General features: G+C 38.7%; 1 protein-coding gene across 2 annotated transcripts; it reads left to right on the top strand.

The window, feature by feature from the left end:
- The first annotated feature begins 503 nt into the window (after window positions 1–503).
- Window positions 504–24,728, top strand: SUV39H2 (suppressor of variegation 3-9 homolog 2 (Drosophila)). 2 transcript variants are annotated; one of them, XM_011934253.1, is made up of 6 exons: window positions 504–843; window positions 2,274–2,419; window positions 16,947–17,618; window positions 19,966–20,112; window positions 21,550–21,679; window positions 22,831–24,728. In XM_011934253.1, the coding sequence occupies exons 3-6, from the start codon at window positions 16,950–16,952 to the stop codon at window positions 22,935–22,937; spliced, it is 1,053 nt and encodes a 350-aa protein (XP_011789643.1). In that variant the 5' UTR covers window positions 504–843; window positions 2,274–2,419; window positions 16,947–16,949; the 3' UTR covers window positions 22,938–24,728. The 2 variants fall into 2 exon arrangements, with proteins under 2 accessions (XP_011789643.1, XP_011789644.1); XM_011934254.1 differs by lacking the exons at window positions 504–843; window positions 2,274–2,419 and having other exon boundaries at window positions 16,556–17,618.
- The last annotated feature ends 1,125 nt before the right edge of the window (window positions 24,729–25,853 follow it).

Here is a 25,853-nt window from a genome sequence, read left to right on the forward strand (position 1 = left end):
GGGTCTGGGCCGCTCCCCGGCGGTCCCCGGCTGGAGGTCCCGGGGGCCCGGCTGCGACTGGCTCCTTTGTGGTGGTTCGAGCGCGGCGTGTGGCATGCGCCCGGGCCTTTGAAGTGGGAGGCGGGAAGCGACGCCCGCCGGCGTGAACATGACCTTAATATCAGAGGGGGAGAGGAAATCGGGGCGCCTGTGTGCTAAGGGGATAACTGAGGAACCCCCCCCCCACAAGGCGGACACGCTAGGAGGTTGAGTGCCTCGTTGGAGAATCGCCCAGAAAGTGGGTATTTGAGGTTGCAGCCTCTGGCTTACGGTAACTCTTCCACCCACCGGGAGCTTGGTGTTATTTCTGTGGACGCTGGGGAATTGGGCACCGAGCGCGCGTGGGTGTGGGCGTCGGGGGGTGTTGGTATCGCACACGCTTTGAGAGCCTGGAACTTTTCCGTGCGTTCTGGAATGTAAAGGTGTTTTCAAGCTCACCTCCTCTCCGCTTGGATTATGACCTCATTATCCCCGAGTTTTTCTTCCTTGGAGAATGTCAGGGGTTACTGTGAACTAAGCTAGCGGAAGGTGTTTGTGGTGGTCATGAACTATTTAATTTTGTCAGTGAAATATTTTTCTACATTACTGGAGACTGTTGAGAGATTGTCGGTTTTTTTTTTTTTTAACCACGTGTTTGCAGTTTTTCATGTTCACTTTTTTTTTTTTTTAATTCTCAAAGAGCATTTCCTTTGCGGGTTGTGTTTTGAATCCTCAACTAGATAAAAATATTTAGGAAAAGCACACAAACACACCTTGGGTAGATACTCAAGAGGAACCTCCTTTATACGTGATCCCCTTAATGAGGTCAACTTAACACAAAACGTCCTCTAGTTTTTTTTAGATGGAAGGGACTTACGGGGTCATTTCTCTCCCATCACTGTCCCACCCCCAAACGACCACTCCAAAGCAATCGGCCTCTTCCCCCACGTTTTCTGGAGGAAAATACCCTTCTCTTTACTGCTTTAGGATGGAGTCGTTTGCAGCCAGTGAGATGGTGGAAATTATGCTTAAGGGTTTCTGACAATGAAGTCTCTGTGTGAGGTGGGGAGGATGAGGAAAGGGTGCAGGAAAAGTTACTGCCGCTAACAAGTGTTCTCCCTTTCCTGAAATTACCTCAAAACACAAAAGGTGATCGCAACTACCTTGGAGAGCTACCAAGTAAAGCTTGAGTTTACTGATAGATTTTGTTTGGTAACACCAGTTTTCTCCATTTTTTTCCAGTGAATGTGACAGCCAGACAGATTGAGACCTCACTAAAGTCACATAGCTCGGTGGCTGAGCGATGGGTAGGGCAGAGGACTTTTGATCCTGTCTAGTGCTTACCATGACACTAGCCCTAACACCAAGTTTGTTCCATTTTCCTAAACGTGTTTGTTAATTTACACTTTAAATTCAGTGTGGTAACATGCTATTTACAGAAATTTGAGGGTCAAATTTTCTGGAACACAATTAGTTTCTGGCTTCTGGAGGGTTGATGATAAGTATGTCTAATTTTCTTTGAGTTTAGTACACGGCTTATGTAAATTGAACACTGTTTTAAAAGTTTGGCTTTAAAAACAGTACAGTCAATAAGTATTACAAAATATCGATATACTCTCCATTTTTTTAATAACTCGAGTTTATTCACCTTGGTGATAATATATTGCAGTATGGGTAAAATAATAAGTGGAATTAAAGCTTCATGCAACATTTCAAAGAGGAAACTAACATATGAGTTTGTAACGTAGAAATATATTTTAATTAGATTTCAGTTCGTTTTGTCCAGTTAAAAATAATGAAAGTTATGTGTTTAGAATTATAATGTTGTTTTAAAGTATATTTTAGATATGTTTTTAAGAATAAGTGTCCAAGAGATTTACATTTTATTAAAATAGTGATTATAGTCTATGTAGAATACAGTGAAAGTAAGAAACACTACCTCTGTTGACCTGCATCTGCATATAATCTTAAAAAAGCTTACAGACGTGAAACATTTTCAAGTGACTTAATGGAAATCAACTGATGTCAGTTAAACATAGTGGAGTAGAAATCCATGAGAAAATCCAAGAACACCAATTTAACGAAATAGTTCCTTAATGTTTAACTTTTTCTTGAAGACACATAATTGGTTTCTTGTCATAGGAATTTTTAGTCTAAAATTGCCAGTTGAAAGGTGGGGAATAGAGGTTTTTTCTCTTTTTTATTTTAATTGAATAGCTATTTCATTAGTAAAGAATTCTATTTTCTTATTGTAGCTTGGTGTGTGCCTTGCCTAGTTTCACTTGATACTCTTCAGGAATTATGTAGAAAAGAAAAGCTCACATGTAAATCGATTGGAATCACCAAAAGGAATCTAAACAATTATGAGGTGGAATACTTGTGTGACTACAAGGTAGTAAAGGTAAGGCAAATGTCTAGCCCCTTACAAGAGACCTAATCAGACTTCAGTATTTCATATTTCTGTAACAAAAAAAAGAACCTTAAAAGTAAGAAAAGCTCTTCTTAATGTTTAAAAAATTCTAAGCCATAATAAATTTATGTGTCCTATCATCTGTGTTGCCAAATAGCATTGAGAGGATTTTGAAGCTTACAATGTTCTTGCATTAGAATATTTTAGTGCTCGTATCACTCTACATCCAACTCTTGATTATCTCCGTGTGGGTTACCAGTGCAAATGTTTGATCTCCAATTGTCTTTCGTTTTGTTCCTGGATCATATTTCCCCACTATCACCTGAAATGAACCTACCGTTTCAAACCAATTTTAGTGTTATCGAATCTCAAGAACATCACCATTTGCATTTCTTGCCATCCTGTCAAACTCCAGATTTAGTCAGGTTCTAGGTTATAACAGAATGGCCTGGATTGCAAAGTCATTTCCAGCTTTTGTTTAGTACTTTAGAACTTAAGCAAACTCATTTTACTTCTCTAAGCCTTCCTTTATTGCTCTTAAAAAATGGCAGAGTTGTTCTCTAAAGATATTTTGACCTAAACTTTATATTTTTGAGTAATTCATCTGTCTATAGCCTACCTCTCTTTCCAAGAACTGTTTTGGTCATTAATCTACCAATTCTATTGATAAGTGAATTGGGAATCCTGTTTAAGTCTTTGTTTTCCTCCTCCATCTTCTATATTGAATCAGTCACTAAATCCCATTCTTTCAAGTTCCTTTAGCATCACTGCCTTCCCCGCTCAGTGGGATCTTAGGCTCGTGCATTTCACTGGCACTCTCAGCATCCTTCAGCCCCTGAAACAGCCCCAGTCATCTGCCATCTCAGTTTACAAGCTATGGACTGACCAATCCAGCTGAGACTATTATACAATCATGCATATCAGCCCCATTATAACATTTCTGTTCTCACACTGCTCAGTTCTACCTGACAAGCTTTAAATCTTGCTTGCTTTTCCCATTCTTGTCAGCAGGTTTTCCAGCTTGTATTACTTTTCTGGGTTTCTTACTCTACCAATTTCTCATTTTCTGCTGAAGACCTCCTACCTCAATGAAAAATAGGATCCTTCATGTGTAAACTCTCAACTTACCTTCACCACCAGCTGTTCACTTGTTCTTACTTCCAGAGGTGTCACCATTTTTCTTTTTTCTTCCTGTCTACCCCCTCTAGGACTTTTTTTTTTTTTTTTTTAAAGACTTGGAGTCTCGTTCTTGTCGCCTAAGCTGGAGTGCAGTGGCGTGATCTTGGCTCACTGCAACCTCCGCCTCCTGGGTTCCAGCGATTCTCCTGTCTCAGCCTCCTGAGTAGCTGGGACCACAGGTACTTGCCACCATGGCCAGCTAATTTTTGTACTTTTTAGTAGAGATGGGGTTTCACCATGTTGACCAGGCTGGTCTCAAACTCCTGACCTCATGATTTGCCCACCTTGGCCTTCCAAAGTGCTGGTATTACAGGTGTGAGCCACTGCACCCTGCTGGATTTTTTTTCCTTCTCTGCTGTCTTGTTTATATCAAGCTCTCTTTTTTTTTACTGATATATCTCAGTCAGTAAACATATTCAGATCTTCCCTAACCTTCAAAGAATCTTCTTTGGCCTTGCCTCTCCACTCATGCAAGTGTTTTATGTCTTTTTCTACTACTGCATGTCCCATTGACTTTTTTAACAGCTTTGTTGAGATATAATTCACATGCTGTTATACAACTCACCTATTTAAAGTGTACAATTCAAATTTTTTAAACCGGGCACAGTGACTCATGCCTGTAATCCTAGCACTTTGGGAGGCCAAGGCAGGCAGATCACTCGAGGTCAGGAGTTCGAAACCAGCCTGGCCAACATAGTAAAACCCTGTTTCTACCAAAAATACAAAAATTAGCCAGGTATGGTGGCGGGCCCCTGTAATCCCAGCTACTCAGGAGGCTGAGGCAGGAGAATTGCTTGAACTCCAGAGGTGGAGGTTGCAGTGAGTTAAGATCATGCCACTGCACTCCAGCGTGGGCAACAGAGCGAGACTCAGTCTCAAAAAAAAAAAAAAAAACCCCACAAATTTTCTAGTATACTTTAGGAGTCAGTTTTAGAACACTTTTCATTATCCCAAAAAGAAACACTAAACCCCTTAGCTACCACCCCTTACCCCAGATTTCCTCAATTACCCTTCTACCTCCAGCCCTAGGCAACCACTACATCTGTCTGTCCATTTGCGTATTTGGACATTTCATATAAAAGGAATCATACCATATGTGGTCCTTTGTGATTGGCCCCTTTCACTCAGCATGTTTTCAAGGTTCATCCATGTTGTAAAATATATCAGTACTTCATTCCGTCTTATTGCCAAATAATATTTCATTGTATGGATATAGCACATTTAATTTATTCATTACTTCGTGGACATCTGAGTTGTTTCCATTTTGGGACTATTATAAATAATGCTGTTATGAACATTCGTCTACAGGGTTCTGTGTGGACATAAGTTTTTATGGTTCTTGGGTATATACCAAGGAGTAGAATTGCCGGGTCACATGGTGACTCTGTGTTTAACTGTTTGAGGAACTGCCAGACTCTTTTCCAAAGCACTGCATTTTACGTGTCCACCAGCATTGTATGAGAGTTTCAGTTCTTCACATCCTGGCGAATACATGATGGTATCTGACTTTTTGATGATAGTTGTCTTAGGGGGTTTGAAGTGGTATCTCATTGTGATTTTGATTTGTATTTCTCTGACTAATGATACTGAGCATCTTCTCCTGTGCTTATTGGCCATTTGTATATCTTCGGAGAAATGTCTGTTCAGATCCTTTGTGCATTTTAAAAAGTGGATTGTCTGTTTATTCTTGTAATCATTCTTCATATAGTCTGGATACAAATCTTTTATTAGTATGTGATTTGCAAAAATTTTCTCCCATTCTGTGAGGTGTCTGTCCACTTCCCATTAGCTTTTTAACCCACCTTATTCTGATTTTTGCCCCTCAGTAACCTTTTAGATGTCAGATTTGAAGACCTTGCATCTTATTCAACTTTTCCCCATTTAACACTGTTGGCTACCTTTTCCTCCTTGAAACTCTCATCTTTGGAGAGATTGTCTAGGTTTAAAATTTGCCTCTTTTACAAGTTGTGTACCTTCAGCAAGTTACTTAGCCTTTCTTTCATTTTCTTCATCTTTGAAACAAGGATCGTTATTGTACCATTCTCACAGGGTGTTACTAGCATTAAATGAGTTAATATAGATAGAACGCGTGGAACAAAGGCCGGCATAGTAATTATACTATATGAGCGTTTACTGTGATTATTGTTACCTTTATTCCTACTTCTTTTCCACCTGTTTTTCTTACTGTTACGAACCTTCTTTACTATCTCTTATCCCTCCCTCTGAAACGTTGATAGTCTTCAAGGCTCTGTTCTTGGCCCTCTTCTCACCTTGTAGTTGCTCTGTAGGCAGCCTCTTTCCCAGTGGTTTCTACTTGTATGTGTTTGGCTCATCATTCAATCTTTCTGAGGCCTTGAACCCTTTCTGGGCTTCATTTCGAACTGGTATCCAAGTTCACATTCAAAACTGCACCTGTTTTCCTCCTTCATACCTGCGTTTTGCACTAGTGTTCCCTATCTTGGTTAACGGAAACAATTCTCCCACTTACCTAACCTAATGATTGCATATATCTTTAATTCTTCTTTTCTTTTTACCCTCTAAATCTAATGGGTTATCATATTATGTTATCTCTGTCTCTTTGTCCTTTCCTGTTCATTCCTGCTGTACTTTCACAGAGAGAATTAGTAATAGTTACTTACGTGTCTGTGCTTACATTAAGGGAGCTACCAAGATTCTTGTACAGAATCCTGAGTTTTGTAGTTCAGTTTCAGATCATTTTTGCTATTTAGTTTCTCCTTAGTCTTTCTCATCAGTTCATCTCTTTTCTTGCTTCAGAATAAGTGACCTTCCTTTGCTCGCTTATGTCCTCAGTACCCCACATACATCCCCCATTTCTTCTGCCTGGCATAGATATTGAATCTCTAAGCCAGCATTAGTTCAGCATACCTCTGCATTTTTTCTTCTCTTTTTTTCTTTTACAAATTCAGAGTAGGTGAAGGATCTTACGACCTTATCCTTTTCTTGTGTGGCCACCTCCACTTAGCTCATGAAAGACACTGTCTCAGTACCATATTCCACCAGGCCATAATAGTTGTTCCTTAAACCTAGCTCTGATTGCATTCAAGCCTTGCTTTAGACCTTTTCATGGTTCCCTGTTTACCAGTCTCATCTGAGACACGTTAGCATAGGACCAAGGTTTTTTGTCATCTGGCCACCCACCACCTTTTCAGCCTCATCTCCTGTCATCTATCCTATTTTCTGAAATGGGAATATTTATAGATTATTTCATTTAGCTAAGATGTACTGAGCATCTGTTATGAACTAGGTCCTGTTCTAAGCATTGGAAACATAGCTCAAAAACAGACACAGCTTGCATTCTAATGCCTTGAACATATCATGCACTTTTGTGTCCCCTTTCCTCATCTAATTCCCTCTTCAGAATACTACCATTTCTCTTCCCTGCTTCGCAAAATCCTACACAGCCTGCACAGTTCAGTGCAAAGGTCACCACCGATTGTAGAACCACCTGCCGTTCCTTACCTCCGGCAAAATTAGTTGATTTATGTTCAGGATTTACAAAGCACCATTCTTGCCATTATTCTAGAACTTGTAACACTTTATGGTCTTGTTTGTATCAGATCTTCCCTGCTAAATCATCCACCATTTGAGGGCCAGGACTGTCTCATTGTAGTTCCGGTACAGAATGGGTGTTTGGTCCGTGCTCATTGAATTGAATTGTCTTTTGCTTCGGTCATGTTTCTAGGGCGTACGTTCACTATTAGACTAGGCCTTCCTGGCTTCATGCTTAGATGATAGCAGCATTCTGTTGACTCGTGTCTCCTGTTTGTTTTTCTCGTAGACTTACTCAACAAATACTTGAGTTTCTTCTGTGTGCCAGGCACTGTGTTAGGCACTGGGAATCGAAAGATTAATAAGAAACTCCCTCACTATAAAGAACTCACAACCTAGTAAGAAAGTTTGACAAATAGCCCGTTGCAGTGTAGATGTATAAAAAGTGCTGTGGCACACATCATTACAAGATCTGTGGGAGGTGCACCTTGGATAGGTCACAGAAAGCTTCTCAGAAGTGATGTCCAATTGGAGCCTGTCCAAAGGTGAGCATTGTAATTGACTGTGGCTTCTGTCTGGAGAATGAGGTGATAGTAGATGGACGTGGGAAAGAATGAGAGGTGAGTGAAGGATTTTTCAGCCATCCTAAGGCAATGGGGAGTTAGTTGGCAGGTTCTAAAGGCAGTGACACATCAGGTTTGTAATTGAGAGAATTTTCTCTCTGCAAAAAAGAAAGGGGACTGATAGGGAAGGGGATAACACGTGCACGGCTGCATGTTCTGAATGACTTTCATAGTAACCAGGCCAGAAACAGTGGTGCTTGGACTAAAGTATTAATGATGTCAAGGAAAAATAGGTGTGCGGTTCTTCTGTTCTTTTTAAAAAAATAAGGATGTAAAATGTATGTCTGTGGCTTGTGGTCACAGGGTTGGGTGGGGGTATGGCAGTGAGGGTGCCAGGTCTAGGGAAAATACAGATTTCTGACTTGGGCAGCGGTGTAGACAATGTTACTGTTCCCCAGGAATACAGGAGTAGGAACTAGATTGGGCTTGGGGACCCATTTCTGGTGGGTTTAAGTTCTACTTAAAATGTACTCAACTTTCTTGAGTACTTTCAAAATATACTTTCTTGAGGACATTTTAAGTGGAACTTAAACCAACTGGAAGTGGAGCTCAAATCAATAGTGAGATCTAACTAGAAACATAGATCCTAAAGTAATTGGCAAAAAGATAGAGAGGGAAGCCTTGGGAGTGGATACAGTTTCCTATTCATGAACTCAGCCAATATTTACTGGCCATCTACCATGTCCTGCACTAGGAATTGGGAATCTGAGGAATGAGTGATATGAGGGTATGGTCCCTGATACTTTGGAGTTTATTGTTCAGTGATGGTAGAAATACCTTAAATACAGTTGGACAAAGTACTTATTGTAGTCGAGGTAAGTGTTGATGTGACAGAAGGATCTGTTATCCTGGAGAGACTGGCCAGGTATCCCTGAGGAACTGATGTTTCAACTTAGTACTAAAGGAAGAAAGGGATACGTGGGAGGGATTTTGAGGCAGAAGACAGCCTGACTTCAAGGAGTAGAAAGAGGGCCTTCAAGGAATAGAGGATGTGAGTGGAACAGAGCAAGTAGGAGGGAGCGTGATGAGGCTGGCGGGATGGGCAGGCCCCAGAGAGTGCTGCTCCTTATAGGCCGAGGACAGGATTTTGGACTTCCTCTTAAGGGCGTAGAGAACCATTTAGTAGTTTTAAGCAGGGGAGCGATGTGCTGAGATGTATGTGTTGAAAACATGACTCTGGCTGTTGTGCCCTGAATGGGTTGAGGGTGGCAAGAGGCGATTGCAGTAGCCCAAGCAAAGCAAATATGAACAAAGAACAAGGACTGAGGATGAGCTGTGAGGAGTAGGTGGGGACACTTGTAGGAAGGACTGTCGGAGACTGAGACACACTGGCAAGAGAGGTAGTCAGAAAATGGGAAGAGTTGGCCGGGCGCAGTGGCTCACGCCTGAATTCCCAGCACTTTGGGAGGCCGAGGCGGGCGGATCATGAGGTCAGGAGATTGAGACCATCCTGGCCAACATGGTGAAACCCTATCTCTACTAAAAATATAAAAATTAGCTTGGTGTGGTGGTGCTTGCCTGTAATCCCAGCTGCTCGGGAAGCTGAGGCACGAGAATTACTTGAACCCAGGAGGTGGAGGTTGCAGTGAGCCGAGTTCGTGCCACTGCACTCCAAGCTGGTGACAGAGCAAGACTCAGTCTCAAAAAAAAAAGAAAATGGGAAGAGTAAATCATGGGAACCAGAGGAAAAGATGATGTCAGCAGGAGAGTATTAAACAGTGGGTCAAAGAACTGGAAAGAATCCACTGGATTTAGTAATGGAGGGTCACTCATTCCCTTAGAGCACCTCTGAGAAGAGCCAAAGGAATGAATTCAAGAATGAACCAGACCAGATGCGGTGGCTCATGCCTGTAATCCCAGCACTTTAGGAGGCTGAGGCAGGTGGATCACCTGAGGGCTAGAGTTTGATTCAGCCTGACCAACATGGAGAAACCCTGTCTCTACTAAAATTACAGAATTAGCCGGGCGTGGTGGTGCATGTCTGTAATCCCAGCTACTCGCGAGACTGAGGCAGGAGAATCGCTTTAATCTGGGAGGTGGAGGTTGCAGTGAGCTGAGATCGCGCCATTGCACTCCAGCCTGGCTACAAGAGTGAAACTCCATCTCAAAAAAAAAAAAAAAAAAAAAAAAAAATTAACTGGAGGTAAGAAAGTAGAGTTAAGTAGTATGGACAATTCTTCCATGAATCGTAGCTTTCAAGAAAACAAGAGGGCTACATGGGTATAAGGGTGTTTATAATTTTTTTCAAGTTTTTTTGAAAAGACCATTGTGATAGTACTTTTTTTTTAATTTTGAGGAGATATTATGCATGTAGTTTTAAAAGTGAATGTTATAAAAGTTCAGATACTGACATCTACGCTGTGACCTAGTTTCAGTCTCTCACTCTTAGCAACTTAATATGTCTTTTAGAAATTCCCTACATATACAAGCGTTTATATCTCAGAGGAGGTTTAGTTTTATTTTGCTTTTTTAAAATGGAGCCTGTTTAAATGCTAGTGAGAACCAGCAGAGATACTGAAGAGACAAGAAGAATTGACCAAGGAAGTGCGTCTCTCTTTTCATGTCTGCATCCACCTTCTCTCTAGCTCCATGGCCATGGAAGGCTGGAAGTTAAGGCAGTTAATGCCTAGTGGTTTCCATTTTCCCTTTGCATTAGGAACAAAGGTCATACATCACTGAAAATAACACAGGATGTAGGGATGGGAACGTTGAACAAAGTGGAGGAGGTCTGAAATAGCCAACTTGAGAAATGGAAAGAATTCTGTGGGGGGAGGCAAAAGGGTTGTTACTATTATAAATTCATGTCAAGGGTCAAGTTGAACTTAAAGGGTGTTAATTATAGTGGTACTTAGTCTCAATGCAAGGCGATTTTTCTGCAGCATTATTGTTGCTACGTCACCCCTTCACACAGAATAATTTCTGACAAAACTACGAGTATGTAAGACAGTTCAGTGAAGAACAAGATCCTCTGTACACATTGATGGACATGCACATAGCTTAGTAAGCTAAGCAATAAATATTGCCTATAGCTTTGGTTTCTTAAAGTATACAGGTACTTTTGTGTTTTGAGAACCACCCCTATGCGGCATGGCACAAAATAATACTCGTCCACAGTAGGTTGATATTCCTAAAACACTGATTGAACCTAGACTGGTAAAGAACTAGAATAACATAGAAATCGTTATACTACAACCTGTATTTGAGAGATCAGGAAAACAGAGCTCTAAGAAAATACTTTAACAATGTCATGTGGCTCACTTTTTTCAATTCTGTGTCTCTAACCCGGCTATCACAATTCCTACTCTTACTGGCATGAAAATTCAGTGATTTTCCATGACTGTGATAGTTCTCAGACTATGCTCCCGTGGAACCATGTGTTTTCATAATCAAATTCCAGTTACTTATTTAGAGACAGGGTCTCACTCTGTTGCCCAAGCTGGAGTGGAGTAGTGGCTGTTCTTGGCTCACTGCAGCCTTGACATCCCAGGCTCAAGTGATCCTCCCATCTTGGCCTCCTGAGCAGCTGAAACCACAGGCAATGTGCCACCACAGGCATGTGCCACCACATGCTGCTAATTTATAGAGACAAGGTCTCACTATATTGTCCAGGCTGGTCTCCAACTCCTGGGCTCAAGCAATCCTCCTGCCTCAGCCTCCCAAAGTGAGCCACTGTGCCCAGCCAGATTCAGGTTATTTTAACACTGATACTGAATATGATGATTATTTCAAAATTGGTAGAAAAAATTAGCTAGTGGAAAGACACTTTTTTTTGTTCTTTGTCTTCCCATATGTGTCTTTTAAAGTTTTGGTGTTTGCTGCCACTTGTTGGCTGTAGACAGCAGGTGACAAATATTGAGAAACCATGAATTGCTACCTCCAAGTTTATCAGCTTGTATTTCCTTTAAGAATTCATACAGTTAGTGTTGTGATTTGTATATTGCATACCCTTTGGTACTTATATTTTTTTGTTACACATTCAGAAACATTTAGTCACAGCCTAAAATACAGTGGGCAGTTGTGCTCATTTGGGGGCTATAAAGAATAAGATTCCATCCCTTCCCGCAAATACCTTAGAGTTTAAATTGGAAATTGGAACAAAAAAGAGTTGGTGGTGATCAGTTCTTGGGTATGAGGGACAGGAAAGACTTCATAGAAGAGGTGATATTTACGCTGTTTTAAAAGATGAGACAAGCATTTATTGGGCCAATGGGAAAGGCCCTCCTAATTAGGGAGAAGTTTGTGAACAAAGCAGCAGAGGCATCAAAAGGCCTGGCATGTTGTTCATTGTGGCTAGTGTGTGTGGTGTGAATGGGGCCATCATGGAAGATGGAGCCAGAGAGGCATCAGGAAACAGTTCCAGAGTGACTTGCTTTCTGAAAAGAGGAACTTTGAACTTTATTCCCTAGGCAGGGTGGAAACCATTAACAGTTTTTAAGCAAAAACAACAATAACTGCTTCTGTGGAATTTTTTGTTTTTACAAAAAAACTCTATAGTAAAGAAGGATAGAGTGTTTGAAGCTGTAAGTCTGGAATAGGGAAACCAGTTGGAAGATTAATGTAAGAATGCAGGCAAGAATTGAGGGCCTGGAGTGAGTAACGCTATAGAAATAGAGATCGACAGGAAGAAGTCCATCTCTAAAGAAACTTGGTGATGATTGGATTGAGGAGAAGAAGGAATTGAGATAACCTGGTTTCTGGCTTGTGTGAGTAGGTGGACAGGTAAGATTCACCATGATGAGGAATACAGAAATAATCTGATGTGGAAGGACAGTGGTGAGTTCCGTGTGGTTAGGTTGCTTTAAGAAGCATCCGGTAGGCTATTGGTTATAATGGGCTGCAGATAAAACTTGGCGAGTCATCAGCATATAATTAATAGTTTAAACCATGGGGTGATAAGGTTGTCCAAAGAGATCGTTTATAGTAGGAATTCTCTAAACCTGGAATCTAAATATCCTGAAATTACCCAAAATGTTTTATATGTGGTTTTTGTTAGAGAAAGGTCCATTGCTTTCATCTGATTCTCCAAAGGGATAAACATGTTCATGTGAAAAGGGGTGCCAGACAGGGTCCTGAGTGTCCCCATTGTGTAAGTGATGGGCAGGGGAAGCAGTCTCAGCAAGGGAAATACAGAGGAGCAAGAAGGAAATCTGAGAAATGGTTAGGTGATGGCTGTTGCCTTAGAGAGGTCAAATAAGAGGGGGTTGAAGAGTCCATGGGTTTGGCAATTAATAGATTTGTAAAATTGTTCCTAACTAACAAGATGGAGTTAAATGTACTTCATGAAGCTCCCCCAGAGGCACCATGGTTTCTGAGAACTTTAAGAACCACTGGCCTACAGTAAAGTTCAAGTGTCTCAGCCAAGTAAGTGTTATGGTTGTCTAAAATTTGCTCTTGCCTTACCATTACAAGTTTTAGCTTGTTTCAACATTCCGAACCTTAAAGCTAGACAGATCCATCTCTTCACTATTTTTTGGATACATCATGCAAATCTTAGCTTCCAGCTTTTGCCCATGTTTCTCATCTTCCCTGCCATGTTCCCTACTCAATCACTGCTCTCACTCCTTCAGAGTGTAGTGTGTACTGCTTTCTGTCTTCCCTTTTCTTACTGTCTGAGCTGTACTGATTTCCCTCTATATTCTGGTGATAATGTCTTATGTTGCTACTTATTTCACGTTATTGCTGCCTTTTCCCTATGAGATTTTACTCCTAAAGGCTAGTAATGTATTTCCCCATACCCCCTAGTGACAAAACTTTCATATACTTATTATAGATACTAAAATATTGGAATGGCTAACTGACACCAAAGATAGTTGGGGGAAATGTCTTTTATTTTTTTTGGAGATGGGATCTCGCACTGTCACTCGGGCTGGGTTGGAGTGCAGTGGTGTGATCTTGGCTCACTGCAACCTCCGCCTCCCAGGTTCAAGCAATTCTCCTGCCTCAGCCTCCCAAGTAGCTGGGATTACAGGCGCCTGCCCGCCACCATGCCCAGCTAATTTTTTGTCTTTTTAGTAGAAATGGGGTTTCTCCATGTTGGCCAGGCTGTTCTCGAACTCCTGACCTCGTGATTCACCTGCCTTGGCTGGGTAATGTGATTAAGAAAAAATTCATATGATGTATTCCAAATTACATAGGAGTGATTTATGGATCATTTTTGCCACTGGGATTCCATTTCTATAGGTAATCAAGAGTTGATTACATGTCAGAATAAGATATTGATATAATAAGTTTATAAACTTTTTGGCCTTTATTTGGCATTTTAGCTTATTGAATTTGTTTCTGAAAGTGGTTTTCTGTGTAAAATTATTTTTCAAAGTGGAAATATCTTAATAAAATATGCTTATAAAATATAAGTCTACCAAGTTGACACAGAATCTTACTAATATTTCTATACTAGTCTGCTATAAGTATTCATGTTTTATAAGCATATTTCCTGTTCATAAATTCAAGTAGGTACCAATGTGATTAGCATACAAAACTTGTTCATTTAAAATGCAAGTGATTCATGTAAGATTAAATACAATTAATTATTTTGGAAATAACGTCAGTGGCCAGTGTTTTTAATGTTCCTGGATGATTTAACCATTGACTTAAAGCCACCATTTCTGTTTCTTTCATTGTTTGCTGGGAACATTTGGCATAACCTGGGCTATGGTAGGAAAAATTGTAGCCAAAAAAAGAAGAAGAGGACTAGGGTTGCGTTGTTTTATTCTAGCATCTGAAAAATTTAAAATGTTTAGAATTAAGGGGAGTAGAAAAGTTAGATGCTGCCAGTTGGATCTCGTATCTACTACAGTGTGAACAGATACCCGCCAACAGCAGTCCTGAATTGTAGCGGTCACCTGAAAGGAGGAAGAAATCCTTAGGCCTTAATAGGGCTCAATTTGACAAATACTAAAATGTACATCGAAGCTTTTTTTTTTCCTGGAACCATAATATGTATTTCCACAGAATGCAGTTTTTGTGCATATCTGCACACTATTTAATCACATTTTTTAAGAGAAAAAAACTTTTGACCAATTTTCAAAAGAAAGCAAAGTTCTTTTAATTCACAAGGATTACTCCTTATTGAATAGAATATAATGAAACAAAACATTAAGATGCAGATAGTGGGGATAAAATAAGCACACTCCTGGGTGGGCACCTGGTTCCTGCACAGCTGCCTCATGGTGTCCCTCAGCCCAATTTGTGCCTCAGCAACATGGCAGATATCACATGGCTTAGACCTTTCATCATTAATGCATTATAACTGTTAAAACAACTGTCATGGACATCTGTACTTTATATAAAAACTTTCTTAAAATTCTCAGGGAAAAGCAGTTATCTCAACAAGATTTTTTAGTATCTATAACTTAAAATGATAATGTAACTGTCCAATGCAGTTTAATCCCCTTTTTATTTCAGAAGACATTTTATGATCCAATGTTACCCCTTGGGCATGTGGCTATATATTATTCCAGAAGAAAAAAAAAAAATTACTGAGACCACTTCAAAATTTATTAGACACACTTAAGTGTGTTTTTTATCTTTTATTTTTTACTTTTTTTTTTTTTTTAACGTGGAGTCTCGCTCTTCTGCCCAGGCTGGAGTGCAGTGGCTCACTCACAGTCTTGGCTCACTGCAACCTCCTCCTCCTGGGTTCAGGCGATTCTCCTGCCTCAGCCTCCCAAGCAGCTGGGATTACAGGTGCCTGCCACCACACCCGGCTAATGTTTTGTATTTTTAGTAGAGAGGGTTTTGCCATGTTGGCCAGGGTGGTCTCGAACTCCTGGCCTCAAGTGATTCACCCGCCTCAGCCTCCCAAAGTGCTGGGATTACAGGCATGAGCCACTGCGTCAAGCCTTAACTGCCTTTTTAAAAAGAAACTTAAACATGGCATTTCCTTACTTTAAGGGACGAAAACATAGTCACTGGAGTGAAAAGACAAGATACCGTGGTGCCTTGTTGCCAAGGCATCGTGGCCAACAACAGTCTGAGGGATAAATTAGAATAGTTGCTATTAGGTGGTTTAAGTGCCTGCTACCTAATCCAGTCATGGGTGAGTCTAAATCAGCATTCTCTAGAAGAGAGCTGTCCAATAGAAATGTAATGCAAGCTGCAGACGCCATTCAGCATCTACTAACCACATTGAACAAAGTGAAAAGAAACAGCTAAAATTGCTTTCAAGAATATATTTGATCCAATATATCCAAAATATTATTTCAACCTGTAATCAAGATTTTTTTTTAAGTTGAGATACTTAATGTTCTTTTTTTTTTTTTGTATAATACTAAGTCTTTAAAATTCAGTGTGGTTTTTTTTTGCTTTGTGTTTGTTTGTTTGAGACTGAGTCTCACACTCTGTCGCCCAGGCTGGAGTGCAGTGGTGCAATCTTGGCTCACTACAACCTCTGCCACAGGTTCAAGCGATTCTCGTGCCTCAGCCTTCCTAGTACTGGGATAACAGGCGCGCACCACCACACTCAGCTAATTTTTGTGTTTTTAGTAAAGATGGGGTTTTCCCATGTTGCCCAGGCTGGTCTCGAACTCCTGGGCTCAAGTGATCCATCCACCTTGGCCTCCCAAAGTGCTAGGATTATAAGCACGAGCCACCGTGCCCAGCCTTAGTGTGTATTATATTTTAAGCATATCTCAATTCGTATTGGCCACATTTCAAGTTTTCAGTAGCTACATGTGGCTAGTTATAACTGTATTGGACAGTTCATCTGTAGAACATCTAGAGAACGTGTGCCCATGATGTTGAGAAATGAGTTCCCTCGTGTCTGGTGTATGATATTAAGTTATGGACATTAAGAATGCCTGAATCTATTGCTGGCCAAGTAAGCCACTAACCTAGGTCATAAAGAGTTAGCTTTGGGACCATCTATTTCCATGATCAAAATAAATACATCTGGGTTTAACCTAAATCACCATTTAGTAACAATAGTCATAAGTTTCAGTACCTTCATCTTTTTCCAGGTAAAACTCTAAAGCCTCTTATCAAACATGTTATGCCACATCTAAATTCCATATTTTATGTAATATAAGGAAAAATATTTGTATTTGTATGATTTATACTTCATGTGTTAGGAACCTGTGACTACATGTTCTGAACTGTTAGTAATAAAAATGGTAATGGATACCTTACTCTTTAAGATTTTTAATTATTTTTGGTAAAACTGGGAAATAGCCATCTGATTTGCATTTTATTTTCTTTTGTATTTCAAGGATATGGAATATTATCTTGTAAAATGGAAAGGATGGCCAGATTCTACAAATACTTGGGAACCTTTGCAAAATCTGAAGTGCCCGTTACTGCTTCAGCAATTCTCTAATGACAAGCATAATTATTTATCTCAGGTAAAGAAAGGCAAAGCAATAACTCCGAAAAACAATAACAAAACTTTGAAACCTGCCATCGCGGAGTACATTGTGAAGAAGGCTAAACAAAGGATAGCTCTGCAGAGATGGCAAGATGAACTCAACAGAAGGAAGAATCATAAAGGAATGATATTTGTTGAAAATACTGTTGATTTAGAGGGCCCACCTTCAGACTTCTATTACATTAACGAATACAAACCAGCTCCTGGAATCAGCTTAGTCAATGAAGCTACCTTTGGTTGTTCGTGCACAGATTGCTTCTTTCAAAAATGTTGTCCTGCTGAAGCTGGAGTTCTTTTGGCTTATAATAAAAACCAACAAATTAAAATCCCACCTGGTACTCCCATCTATGAATGCAACTCAAGGTGTCAATGTGGACCTGATTGTCCCAATAGGATTGTACAAAAAGGCACGCAGTATTCGCTTTGCATTTTTCGAACTAGCAATGGACGTGGCTGGGGTGTAAAAACCCTTGTGAAGATTAAAAGAATGAGTTTTGTCATGGAATATGTTGGAGAGGTATGTATAATTTGCCACGTAGTAAATGATGGGCATGTAAGGTTTATACTTTTGGAAAATTCCCTTTTTATCTCTGTAACAGATACTTGGTACATTTTGAAATATTCATTTGCAGATATGTAGAAATTTATTTTCTGATTTAGGAGAAGAGTTCACTGGCATGTTTAGAAATAAAAAACTTTTATGTGAACAAAACAATATGTTAAATCGATATAGTCATCCTTCAACAAATACACATTCCTAGTAGTCAAACCTAGCGTTTGTAAAATTTAAAATATGACAAGTGTTTTTATCCAAAAGTCCTAAGAAGAAACTCAGATATAACACATGCTGCTTTGAAACTTGAAAGTTTTAATTTACTTCATCTATTTGACCAAATATGGCTAAATGTAGTTGGCAGAACTCTATTTTGGATCAACATGAAAGATACTATATTTGTAAGTATTGTAAAATATACACAAGCATTTGTTGCATGCGTAAGAAAATTAGGCTCTGTGCATCTGTAACTTACCTTTGAACTGTGAAGACCATTCTCAAAACTACCATAAAAATACTAGCAAATTTATTTTTATACAAATCATATATCTGTATGTGTATATATATATGAATGTAAAAAGTATTTGCCATGTGTCACATACTATTCTAAGCACTTGATGTATTAATTCACTAATCCTCTCCAAAACACAGTGAGGTAGTACTATTTCTTTTTTGTTTTGTCTTTTTTTTTTTTTTGAGAGGTAGTACTGTTGTGTCCATTATTATAGAGAAATTGAGCACCTTGCCCGAGGTCACACAGGTCACATAGTAATAAGAACCAAGATTCAGAGCTCCAAAATCAGTCGTCTTCACCATAGCACCACACTGCTTCAAACTGAAGGGTAGGTTGAGCTGTGACTAGAACAACACGAGCATGGCTACATATCTGGAGTTATCAACTCTGGATTTTTTAGTTGGAATTGGGTCACCTATAATTATCTGTATTAATCTAGAATTCTGAAACTAAATTAGGTGTCTGTTTTGATTCTTATACTTTTAGACAGTGGTAGGTTATTATAAATTATTCAGTATACAAGATCTTACATAATCAAATTATTCTTTTGGTTAACCAGAATTTTTTAAGTTGCATTCTTAATGAGTGCAGCAGCCAAATTTGGTTAGTAACATAAAGCACTTTAGACACTTTCAGTTTCTTAAGCTGAGCGTGTCATAAAACTGTGTTCTTTTTTTTTTTTTTTTTTTTTGAGGCGGCGTCTCGCTCTGTCACCCAGGCTGGAGTGCAGTGGCGCAATCTCAGCTCACTGCAAGCTCTGCCTCCTGGGTTTATGCCATTCTCCTGCCTCAGCCACCCGAGTAGCTGGGACTACAGGCGCCCGCCACCTCGCCCGGCTAGTTTTTTGTATTTTTTAGTAGAGACGGGGTTTCACCGTGTTAGCCAGGATGGTCTCGATCTTCTGACCTCGTGATCCACCCGTCTCGGCCTCCCAAAGTGCTGGGATTACAGGCTTGAGCCACCGCACCCGGCCCTCAAAACTGTGTTCTTAAGAGCTGAACTGTGGATGACAATCTTAGACTTATAGAATTGCATGAAAATAACGTATTCTACAAAAACAAAACCTTCCATTCCAAAGTTAACATAACTTCTCCCCTGTATTTTTAACATTTTCCATTTGTAACTGCATATAGATAAGTTACAGGAAAAATGTGTCTGGATCATAATTTAGAGCATATACTTGCAGATTTAGTCTTGAACATTCAATTTTGTCCTGTAGAGAGCTATGGTTGTATAGCTGTTTGAACATGCTAATTATAATGAAAGTAATGCAGTGTTTCAACTTACTGCTCGAATCCTGTTTAAAAAGTCATAAATCAACTGGGTACAGTTAGTCCCAGCACTTTGGGAGGTCAAGGCTGGAGGCTTACTTGAGCCCAGGAGTTCCAGACCAGTGTAGGCAACATAGTGAGACCCCACATCTCTACAAAAACTAAATCATTAGTTGGGCATGGTGGTATGTACCTGTGATCCAGCTATTCAGGAGGCTGAGGCAGGAAGATCACTGGATCCCAGGAGTTCAAGGATGCAGGGAGTCATGATGGCACCACTGCATTGTAGCCTGAGTGACAAAGTGAGACCCTGTTTTAAAAAAAAAAAAAAAGTCATCAATCTTTTGCATTATCATTTTTCTTCCCCTCATTTTCCCACCTCTTTCCATCTGACTCTTAGTGTGAATGTTTGCTTTGATGACACTCGAATTTCTTACTTTTTAAATATTTGTAGGTATTTGCATATTAGTAGACATGTAGATGTGGTTCAGTAGCTACGTAATATACTATAGTTTTTTCTGTTTAGGTAATCACAAGTGAAGAAGCTGAAAGACGGGGACAGTTCTATGACAACAAGGGAATCACGTATCTCTTTGATCTGGACTATGAATCTGATGAATTCACAGTGGATGCGGCTCGATACGGCAATGTGTCTCATTTTGTGAATCACAGCGTAAGAAGACATACGTAAACTTTAGACGCGACTAACAATTCAACCTAGTACTAGTTTCCATAGCTAAAAAATAATTCTCTTTAAACTACATATCCTTTTAACATTTCCAAAATACGTATTTTATCATGAGGGCAACTTCTGTTAAGTTATGGTATTATTGCTGCTGTGTTAGGAAAATTAAACATTGAGGTGCCTACCGAGTATTAATAGCATGTATTTTGCAAGAGTCTTTACATATGTTACTTCATTTAAACTTTCTAGTAACTTTGTGTAGGGTAGATATTATTTTCATATTACAATGAGCAGAGCAATTAAGAGGTAAAGTGTCCAAGAATTACACAGAACTGTGTCTTAATGGAAGTTAACACGACTAAATTTTAGGATGTACAAAGTAAGGTAAATGTATTTTCTTAAAATGTAAACATGTTAACTTTTTATGAAATTTAAAGATTTGTAGAGTATTTATGTAGGGCTATTTTTCTAAATTATAAATTAGTATTTTTCCTTACCTTTTAATGTCTGAAAACACTTAGAATACAGCTGGAACTTAACTGCAGAATTCTGGACTCTAAAAACTATTTCCAAAAATTAGGGAAGTTAATAATTTTGGATTACCTACTAAGTACTAAGTGGATAACATTAGGCTTGTTAGGTTGACATTATCTTCATTTTGTAGATAATAAGGATAGTGTGTCTCACAAAGTTATATAGCTGAACATATAAAGGAAGTAGACCATGTTAAACTTTTGATGGATTTCATAGTAAGAAATTAGTGTATGATTAGCATCTTCTGGTCCCTTGTTTGTTGATTAACATTGAAGAATTTTTTTCTTAATGATAAATTCGAGATAGTCTCAAAATAGAGATATTCTGTCCAAAGACCATTACACAGTTTTGATTTCTTAGTATGACTCACTACATCTTTTTTCTTGCATATTCCGTAAGTTACTGTCGTATTCTCAAAACATTGAAGAGTTTGGATCAAAAGTTTAAGCAGTGAAACTCCATACAGTGTAACATTTGATTTCTGTAGTGCAGATTTGATTTTTTAAACAGTTATTCTAGTTCTTTAAAGTATATGCCTTACTGAAATAGTTACAGGTGAAATAATAATGTAATCTGGGATTTGCATTGAAATTCTCCAGGAAAAAAAGACACTTGGGACTAGATGACTAAGATTGGCAAGCATGTTACTAATTGTTGAAGCTGCATAGTGGATACATAGGGATTTCTTATTTTCTCTATTTTATACTTGTCTGAAATTTTTATAAGGGAAAACAATCTTTTTAAATGTGCATGTCTCAAAGACCTCTAAGCAATAAGCAACTTAATTTCCAGTGGAACTTAAATCTCTTGAAAAGTAAACATTTTATATGGCATGTAGAAGGGCTTGTTCACACCGTTTTTACTTAAATGGGTTCTAATGTTCCTTTTTAGTGTGACCCAAATCTTCAGGTGTTCAATGTTTTCATTGATAACCTCGATACTCGTCTTCCCCGAATAGCATTGTTTTCCACGAGAACGATAAATGCTGGAGAAGAGCTGACTTTTGATTATCAAATGAAAGGTATGCTTTTCAAGTACAGTTTAATTGGTGTCAGTTTCAATATGAAGAATCAAATCCGACTAGGAGGAGACCTTAGATATCTGAACCAAACTAATACTAAAGATGAAAAGTTGAAGCACTAAGTTTGTCATCCTAAGGTCCAAGCTAATCCGACAGCTAATACTACAACCCAGGTCTGCCTGACCTGAGGAATGGTTCTACGTCGTGTTTTCTCAGAACTTCCATTTTGGAAACTGATTTATTTATTATAGAATCTTTCCTTAATACTGTACTACTTGTATTTTTTTTTTTTTTTTTAAATTGTGGGCTAAGCATGGTGGCTCCTGCCTATAATCCCACCACGTTAGGCTTGAGCCCAGGAATTCAAGACCAGCCTGGGTAACATGGCGAAACCCTGTCTCTACAAAATATGAAAAAACTAGCCGGGTGTGGTGGCATGTGCCTGTAGTCCCAGCTACTCGGGAGGCTGAGGTGGGAGAATGGCTTAAGACAGGGAGGTTGAAGCTACAGTTGAGACATGAATAGCACCACTGTACTCCAGCCTGGACGACAGAGACTCTGTCTGGAAAAAAAAAAATCAATATAAGCCTACAGTTTTGAATTTTTACTAAGAGATGTATATTCAAAAGATTGAAAATATGATTTAAATCACATACAGATTTATTCTACTCCTACTTGAACCTGGCTTTTAAAAAGAACATTTAATTCTATTTGCTTTATTGTGACAATATAAATTGTTTTCTTTCCTTTAAGAATGACGGCCTTTACATATTGTCATTGCTTAACATCTTACATACTGTGCTTTTACATACTGTGTGAAATGAGTGTGTATTAGATATTCCCAGTAAGTTTCATCATTTCAGAAATCCTTTCTCACAAACATGGGCTAATAACATAAACTTTACCTATTATTAACCCACACCATCCTTTCAAGACAATTCATTATGATTTGAATCTGAATATTAACATTTATTGGTAAATATTTCAAAGGGAACTAACTACATTTCCTTGGTAGTTAACTTACTCTAAGGGTCTTGACCATGTAAGTACCCTCTAACACTGATAATAAAGCTAATATAATAGAAAATTTGAAATTTATTCTAAATTGTCTTAACTCTCTTTCTCCTGTATTTCTTTTTCTGTGTCTTCAGGTTCTGGAGATATATCTTCAGATTCGATTGACCACAGCCCAGCCAAAAAGAGGGTCAGAACAGTATGTAAATGTGGAGCTGTGACTTGCAGAGGTTACCTCAACTGAACTTTTTCAGGAAATAGAGCTGATTATAATTTTTTCCCCAATGTTAACATTTTTAAAAATACATATTTGGGACTCCTATTATCAAAATTGTACCTATGTTAATTTACAATTCATGTTTCAAGACATTTGCCAAATGCCTCTGAAGAGAGGGTCACTGGGTTTCATAGATTGATTTGAAGTCTACATATCTATAGTGCTTAGAGACCAAACTAATGGAAGGGAGACTATTTACAGCTTAGTATATGTGTACTTAAGTCTATGTGAACAGAGAAATGCCTCCCGTAGTGTTTGAAAGTGTTAAGCTGATGATGTAATTAACAATTGCTGAGAGATCAAACATTCAGCTTGCCATACACCTCAAATTCGGAGAAACAGTTAATTTGGGCAAATCTACCAGTTCTGTTTTTGCTACTCTGTTGTCATTCCTGTTTAATATTCACTGTACTTGTATTTGAGACAAATAGGTGATACTGAATTTTATACTGTTTTCTACTTTTTCATTAAAACATTGGCATCTCAATGATATAGAAATTTAAGGTATAAAATTAAATGTAAAAATTAATTTCAGCTTCATTTCATATTTTGAAGCAGTCTAGACTGTTGTGATGAGTGTATGTCTGAACCTGTAATTCTTAAAAGACTTCTTAATCTTCTAGAAGAAAAATCTCTGAAGAGCTCTCTCTAGAAGTCCAGAATGGCTGGCCATTATGCTTCTTTGAAAGGACAGGATAATGGGACCAGGACGGTGTTTTGGAGTACCAAGCAAGGGGAATGGAGCACTTTAAGGGCGCCTCTTAGTAACATGAATTGGAAATTTGTGTCGAGTACCTCTGGTCTAAACAGTCTCAACAGTAAAACAAGCTGCCTGGAGAGCACCTGTACCTAATGATACTGTAATGTACATTAACATTACAGCCTCTCAATTTCAGGCAGGTGATAACAGTTCCTTTCCACCAGATTTAATTATTTTTATATTTCCAGCAGGTTCTTCTTAAAAAGTAATCTATATTTTTGAACTGATATTTGTTTTATACATGAATTTTTTTTAGATGTGATAAAGCTAAACTTGGCCAAAGTGTGTGCCTGAATTATTAGACCTTTTTATTAGTCAGCCTACAAAGACTAAAATAGAATATATTAGTTTGTAAGGGGGTGGGAGGGTTCCAGCATAGTATCAAATCTCAATCAGGAAAAACTGTGTTTTCATGTCTGATTCTGAGATTTCTCATCGTGTTGTTGAAAATGATAAATGCAGCAAATCTAGCTTTCAGTATTCCTAATTTTACCTAAGCTCATTGCTCCAGGCTTTAATTACCTAAAATAAGCTTGGGTAAAATTGAACCAACTTCAAGAATGCAGCACTTCTTAATCTTTAGCTCTTTCTTGGGAGAAGCTAGACTTTATTCATTATATTGCTATGACAACTTCACTCTTTCATAATATATAGGATAAATTGTTTACATGTTTGGACCCTCAGAATCTGTTAACCAAAATTGCAGAATGGGGGCCAAGCGTGTGTGGTGGCTCACACCTGTGATCCCAGCACTTTGGGAAGCTGAGGTAGGAGGATCACCTGAGGTCAGGAGTTCAAGACCAACCTGGCCATCGTGGTGAAACCCTGTCTCTACTGAAAATACAAAAATTAGCCGGGTGTGGTGGCACACGCCTGTAGTCCCAACTACTCAGGAGGCTGAGGCAGGAGAATCACTTGAACCCAGGAGGCAGAGGTTGCAGTAAGCCAAGATCACACCACTGCACTCCAGCCTGGGTGACACAGTGAGACTCCGTCTCAAAAAAAAAAAAAAAAAAAATTTTTTTTTCTGGTTTTTTTTTTTTTTTTTTTTTTCAGAATGTGTCAAGACAAAATACTTTCTTAATGGCATTTGTGTTTTATGAAAAATCAGTCACATAGTGTCAGTGTTAAGAAAGGGTCGCAGGTTTACAGGTTGCCCCCAGTGGCCATTCTTTGTGATTCTCACGGGTTTAAAGATGTGATTTTTAAAAAATCAGTGTTTTACCATTTAGTTATTTGATCTTGTCCACTTTTTTGTGTTTAACAAAAGTGTAAAACTGGAAAGCAAAGAAAAAAAGACTATTTTCAGTAAACATGTAGTTTTGTTTTGTCTTTATTAGTAGAATGTAATGGGCCTTTGGGATCTTAAGTACTACTTATATTACCTTTTTTATTCAGATGCTGAACTTAAGCAGTGAAATAATAGAAACTAAAGGATGTTATTAAGGGGTTTAACTATTTTAAGTCAACATTTAGCTATTCATCATACTGGTTTCCTGAAGACGTCAGAATTTTTCAGTGTAAGACAACTATCAAAGGTAATCCAGTGTAAAACATAAATCCACTGTACATATTATATTGATACCATCATTTTCAGGATTGTGATACATAATTAATAATCTCAGGGTTTTTTCTCCCATATCTAAAATGTAGACAATACTTGTTTTTCTTTTAGTTCATCAATTTCTCTTAGCAAAATAAATTAGGTTGGGCATTTAATGTTCTATTTACCATGGCTTAGCTTTGTTTCTGTTTTACAGTTATTTCCAGTAAGACTATAAAAGGGGCAGAAAAATACTGATGTATTCCTCACTGTGTGCTAACAAGATTAACCAAAAATTTATATTCAATTCCTTGAAATGTTACTTTCCTTTTAAGATGGCTTATCATGGTTCATGGATTTGATACTACACTTGATCTTGGCCAAAAGGCCAAGGAGTTATGGTTCATGCATTTGAATATTAAAGGACAATTTGACATTTCGCTAGCATAATGTGGATGAATACTTCAGAAGTTTTTGAGCATTATCACTCACCAGGTGCGTAAACATACTATGGTAAGTACTGCCTGGAAATGCAAAGGAATTTTGGAACTCAGACCTGATACTCGTTAACCAAGTCTTT

The sequence above is a fragment of the Colobus angolensis genome, unplaced genomic scaffold (assembly GCF_000951035.1).
Source record: "Colobus angolensis palliatus isolate OR3802 unplaced genomic scaffold, Cang.pa_1.0 Scaffold133, whole genome shotgun sequence".
Lineage (NCBI taxonomy): Eukaryota > Metazoa > Chordata > Mammalia > Primates > Cercopithecidae > Colobus > Colobus angolensis.